The 6,084-nt window shown below is 48.1% G+C and overlaps 1 protein-coding gene across 1 annotated transcript; it reads left to right on the top strand.

The window, feature by feature from the left end:
* Window positions 1-5,156: 5,156 nt before the first annotated feature.
* Window positions 5,157-5,867, top strand: LOC141474087 (natriuretic peptides B-like). Its single transcript, XM_074161791.1, has 3 exons — window positions 5,157-5,270; window positions 5,395-5,689; window positions 5,842-5,867. Exons 1-3 carry the CDS (start codon window positions 5,157-5,159, stop codon window positions 5,865-5,867), a joined length of 435 nt encoding a protein of 144 aa, XP_074017892.1.
* Window positions 5,868-6,084: the final 217 nt, after the last annotated feature.

Below are 6,084 nucleotides of genomic sequence, written 5' to 3' on the forward strand. Positions count from 1 at the left end.
TGTGATTCTTTCATGTATCGTTCCCGACTGAAACAGTGCCCAGTTTGCAGTTAGACACAATCCACTAGAGTTCAGAAGCATTTCAGAGGGCTGCTTTCTGGTAAAAAGGACTTTTTAGCTGCTTTTAAAGAAAGAAAAAAGAAAAAAAAGATACACAATCAAACAAGCCCTTCTTTTTACCCAAGGAACCTTTCTGAAGTTAGGATAGCAATATGTAAACTTAAGTATAACAGGAACAAGACTGACATAGCCATCTTCACAAAAGCCATCAGAAACCAGGATGCAAAGCCCCAAGTCTTTGACCACCACAATTTGAACTAAAAGGGCTAAAAGGGTAGCTGTCTTAGCCGACATCAGTAGAAAGCTGTTACTCTGCATTTGGATCTGCCACTGACAAAGAAAAACAATCATTTCTTGCTAGTATATCTTACCTTGTCCTAAAGAAAAAAATGCTACCCTTCTTTGAAGAAAGTTAAAGGGCACCTATTCTTCCATAGACAGATCCAGATAGTGCAAAGCATTTTTCCAACAAAAAAGTCAAGATTGTATAAGAAAAACCCCATGTATCTGACCAGTTCTATTTTTTAAGCAAACTAAGTATTCACTGAATCTAACTATGAACAAACCAGAGAAGAGCTACTTGGCAAACATCCTGAGCCAAAGGAATTCTGTACGGAGGCTGGTTTGCCAAGACCATCACTGTGCTGTCCCGCCGTTGACGAGAGCTGAACCCTGCAAGCAGCTCCGTGGAAGTCAGTAAAGCTGCTCACACAAATGTCTGCGCTGATGGTCACAAATGAAGGCACAGCTGCTCACTCCCAGCCTTTTGCTTGGAGCGGGCAGATGGGCTACGCAGTTGTACTGCTCCCATTTTCTTGCCCACAAGACCGATGCTCCTGGAAGACAATATTCTGGTAATAAACCTACTCCTAGCAGGATCCCTGGACATAAACCGCAGCATGGAGCACAAACACCTCTGCAAAGCAAGTTCATCAGCAACCCTCTAGCTGCATGTGCTCTGAATTGCTGACAGCTCAGCTCTCATTGAGAAAGCCTGTTTGCACAGAGCAGCCTGAGATCCAGTCTCTGGATCTGCCTCAATCACTTGAACTCTATGATTTGGTTCCATGTAGAATTCCACGTAGAATGAAGGCGACGCCAGACCCATTCAAGAGCTATTCAGAACCAAACTAGAGAAAGCTTCGTTCTTCTCTCACACTATTTTCAATATATAGCTTCCACCCTGAAGCCACAGACTTGCTCTGGGAAGGACATCAATACAACAAGCTCCTAAACATAAGTTTCAACACTTAAGAGCTGACTCTCTGACACCAGAAAGCACAGAATGATTTGTTAATGGAGATATTCTCCCCTTGCACAAGCTACCAACAGCTTGTCTATTTTCTTGCAATCTTTTACCCTTTCAATCTCTCTTGCACGTTTAGAAATTACCGCTAATTCTACCTGTCTACGGCTATTCCATCCTCCAGAATCTTTCTCTCCTCAGACCAGCAGTTATGAGGTTATCAACACAAAACCAGAGCAGAAAATTCAACAACATATCCTGAAGGCTTCTCTAGTTAACAGTCTTTATTAGGTCTTATGCTGTTTGCTACTTACTCTGTTTAAATTAATTTTGATAACAAAGCAGCAGCAACAGTGAAAATGCCCTAAACAGACACTCACCGGTAAAGAACAATCTCATCACTTACATAGGCACCCCTGGGTAAAAGCTCGCAAACAACGGAATAGTCCACGTAATTAATTTATTATAGTCAACAAAGCAACAGGAAAATGAAGCATTTCACCAGTCAGATGAAGAATTAAAGAGGGGAACGGAGGATGAAAGAGTAAATCAGTTTTCAGCATAATTCACGTATCAGTAGGCATGCCACACATGTCTTGAAACTAACGCTGTGGCCTGATCAGTATGAACAGCTTTTCTAGAGAAAGCCCCATAGACTGGACAGCAATTCATGGGTGAATTCTCCTGGAAGCCTGGAGTCTTGTTGGGCCACACAGACAGCACTTTCCCTTGCTGTAGCTTCCATCATACAAAGGCATCTGCCCGGCACAAACACAAGCAAAGAGATTTCTGATTCATTATTCTAACCTAACACACCTTCATGCGGTTAGGAAGAGATTTTTTCACTTCTTTTCCCCCAATACACAATAATTTACTTACGCAAAGTGGAAGCTTCCTTGGGGGAACCTGACAGGAAGCACCCAGCTTGCTTAAATACAGTCTCTCTTGGGTTATGCTGACTGCAGGCCTGGCCCAGGTGCAACCTATATGGGGGAAAGGTTAATCCACGCAGCCCAGGAACCTTATGGTGTCAAACAATGAAGAGCTGGTATTTTGTGACAGTTGGTGCTAATGTGAAGGTTACAGCCTCTCTCCTAATAATCCTGGCTCCGATAGCTTGCTCCAAGCTCTCAGTAACCCTAGGAGCAGGCACATTCTCACAGTTATAAAAGCTTCTTGACGTTGAAATCTCAACACTGAATATACTGAAAATCCAATGAAGGGCAAGTGGTACTGGAGTTTGTTTCCTCAACATCCTCAGCCTGTTTCCAAACTCAGCTACACTAACATAGACTGTGGGTCACTGAAATTATTTGCAGATAAAATAACAGAGGCCAGAGGAAGTTGAAGACTGAGCTGAGAGCACTTGTGAACAGAATCCTACAGAAGATGAATAAGAAACAGATAAGAGCTCCAACTCCCCAGAGACTGAGCTGGTAACGTGCCATCCCATCACCTGGCATTTTGTGTGAACATTTTAAAAAGCCACTTTTCAGAAAGCAAGAAATTTATTTCACATAAAAGGCTCCATAATTAGACCCCTAGGACTGAAGCCAGGTGTGTGTGTACTTTAGGTAATTTGCTGAGTTCTATTAGCATTTAAAAAATCAAAGCTAACCTTTGAAGTTAGCATGCCAGTCAGACGGAGGAAGCTCATCTCTAGCTGTGCCATTTCCATCTCCACTAAGCAGCAGCACATGAATTTACAGACTAGGATTGCAGAAGCTGCCGAGGAGAAAAGCCTGCGATGAAACTACTACACAGAAGGAAACATACGGATACCTTTCTCAAAGGTATCTGCTTTTGGGGTACCTGTTTACAAGTGATGTTAGGCAGCGATCAAGATTTGGTCTCATCCAAGTCTCAAGTCTGCCTAGTTTATTATTAGAGGGCTAAGTTGTATTTATTTCCCTTGGTCATCACACAGATCCCATACACTCTCACTGCTTTACCCCTTTCCACTCCTGTCTGTCTTTACTTCACACAAAATCGAGGGTGATGCACGTCCTCACCTTAGCTCTCTTGCTGTTATTCTCTGTCAACATAACACTCCCACCTGGTGTGAGCTTCCTTCATTCAGGTACCCTACTTTCAAAACACACACTTCACGTCTCTGCCAGATTCTTCTTTGCTGTGATGCTTTAAGCAAAACCACACTTGCCAATTCTTAAGATGCTGGATGCAGAGATCGTTGTCCCACACCAGCTGATATTGCTAGTTTGCTTCCAATCTAAGATAAATTATGTCAGCTGGAAGGAGATTTGTGGAACAGAAAGATAAGAAAATGGGGGAAGGAGATGTAAAAACATAATGTATGTTGTTGTTTGTTCATACAGAACCTAGCAATAGTAAAACCACAACAGCTTGGTTCAAAACCCTCTGAACTCAGAGGAAAGGCTTTCTTTGGCTTTGCTGAGCTTTAGGACAGTCTCTGAATTAAAGGCCAAGCAGAAATCACTGCATATCAAGTGAAATCAGATAAATGTATGAGTGTACTGGCTAAACAAGCGAGGAGGGCAGAAGCAGAAACTTGGCGTAATTGCTTTAACCTTACCCAGGCGGTGACTGAAAGGGCCCTGTCTGCTGCTCTACCCACAGGATGTCACGGCTTCTGCCTTTTGTTCTGTAAGGATCAAACAGGGTCATCTTGATTTGTACCCCAGGACCAGTGGAAATTGTACTCATTTATAGTTGAAATTTGCCACTCATACAGGAGAGAAGGTAAAAGTTTTACTGAAAGTTAATAAGAAACTGCTGCAGAGCTCTGAGGCAAAATAAAAGAAAGTTTCATACAAACAAGCTGCCTGTTACACTCACCAAATTGGTAATTCAGACACTTTTATCTGTGGAGCATAAATCCAAAGATCTACAAAACCTCTTTCTTTGAGCAAGGCGTCTGGGCTTTCTGGAAAGAACATTTGTTCCACAGGAATTTCTCACTCCAGCCCAAGCTGTGGGGGACAGGACACACCATCATTTATAGGAAAGATGGTGGGATATGAGAGGAGGGCGCTGACTGATTCGCTGCTGCAGCCAAGGCATGGCTGGAGAGCAAGCAGTATGTATAGCAAAGTGGTCAGCTATACCATCGCTCAAGGCAGACTTAGGCCACTATAAAGTTAGTGCCTCTTAGCTATAGAGGGAAGGGTCTGCCAACAATGCCAGAGGAAGGCAAGAATCATCATCACATGAATTTGCAAGGAAGGAAAATCTCCTGAACCCAAATCTGAGGACATGGCCTATTTACATAGCACAAAAAAAAAAAAATGCATACAGAGAAGAAAAAGCTGTTGGGAGCTGCTACAGACAGAGGAAAATTTCCAATTCCCCCCACTTCTCTCCCCCATGGAGGAGAAATGATCCATCCCTCATCCCCTCGGAGGGGAAATCAACCCCCTGCTTGGGCCAGCTCACAGCTCCTGCGTGCCTGCAGATGTGAGGCAGAGCAAACAGGCAGAAAGTGCAAGGTCCTTTCACTGCTTCAACTCCTACCTAACAGTGATGGAGAGTGGAGGGGGAGGAAATCACTGGGAAAATGAATGCTGCCAGGAGGGGAGGAGATGACTTGGGGCAACTCTCTTCCTCTAGAGGATTTGCTGCACTCAGAGGACCCCCCTCTCCTGAAGGGTCACCTGTGGGGCCAGTTGTAACCAGTTCCCTTATCGAAGCTGACGGGCAGAGTGTGGCACTCCGGCTCCTGCGGGGATCTGGCAGGAGGCAGCTGAGCTCCCTCCGGGCAGAGAGTGGGGATATAAGGAGAGGCATCCATGGGCAAAGCAGTGACACCGTGCTGAGCTGGGTTGGGATAGGATAGGATAGGATAGGATAGGATAGGATAGGATAGGATAGGATGCAGCTCCCGGGTCTGTGTTGCGGGGCCTCGCTGCTGCTGCTGCTTGTCCTGTCATGGGCAGGACCACAGCCGGCTGGCGGCGAGCACAGTGCGGAGCTGCGGTCACTGCAGGTACCGGGGCCGGGGCGGGCCGGGGCTCCCGGGGCAGCCACCCGCACTCGTCCCGCCGGGCGGGAGCGGGGCTCCCTGTCCCCTCGCCGCGGCCGTCGGTCCTCCCCTCTCCTTCCCTCTCCAGGACCTCCTGGAGGCCCTGGGGCAGCTCCGGGAAGAGGAAGGGGAACCGGGCCTGGAAGACGAGCCGTTGGCCGAGGCTGAGGACGACGGCTCCGAGTGGTACCTGCCGGGGGCGGAGAGCGGCCCGCCGGCTGCCCCGGTCCCGGCGCCCAGCCCTCCCCAGCCGGCGGAGGGGCAGAACCAGTGGAGGAGCCTCCTCTCCTCCTACAGACGGAGGCACTTCTCCGGCTGCTTTGGGATGAGGATGGAGAGGATCGGCGCGCAGACGGGGCTGGGATGCAACCAGTACAAAGCCCGTAGGTGCCGGGTTAGAGTCCGCGGCTCCCCGCGGCGCAGGGAGGCGGGGGAGGCCGGAGGGGCGGCCGGGGCAGCCGCGGGGAGCGGCCGCTGTCCCCGGCTGAAAGCCTCGGAGCGGCTCCCCCGGCAGCTCTCTGCCATTCTCTCCCAGGTTTCTGGAGGAGAGGGAGAAGCTGAAGCCGGAACCGGCTCCCAAGCGCTTCCTGAGCCTCCAGGCCGGTGCCCAGCAGCCAGGCAGCCAGGCTCCCCCTGGAGCCCCCGCGGGAGTGGGGTATGCAGCAATAAACTTTTGTACAAAGCCTGCATTGCCTTTTGTGAGTGGTTTTGGTTTTTGTCACGGCGTAGCACACAGTCAGAGGATACAGAAATCCCCTCCAGAGCACTCCTCTCCCTC

The sequence above is a fragment of the Numenius arquata genome, chromosome 20, assembly GCF_964106895.1.
Source record: "Numenius arquata chromosome 20, bNumArq3.hap1.1, whole genome shotgun sequence".
Lineage (NCBI taxonomy): Eukaryota > Metazoa > Chordata > Aves > Charadriiformes > Scolopacidae > Numenius > Numenius arquata.

What these genes read in the sequence shown, in the direction of transcription:
- LOC141474087 (XM_074161791.1), top strand. Translation starts at nt 5,157, where the DNA reads ATGCAGCTCCCGGGTCTGTGTTGCGGGGCCTCGCTGCTGCTGCTGCTT. An exon ending in CGGAGCTGCGGTCACTGCAG is followed by an intron (nt 5,271 to 5,394) that starts GTACCGGGGCCG and finishes TTCCCTCTCCAG; the next exon opens with GACCTCCTGGAGGCCCTGGG. An exon ending in ATGCAACCAGTACAAAGCCC is followed by an intron (nt 5,690 to 5,841) that starts GTAGGTGCCGGG and finishes ATTCTCTCCCAG; the next exon opens with GTTTCTGGAGGAGAGGGAGA.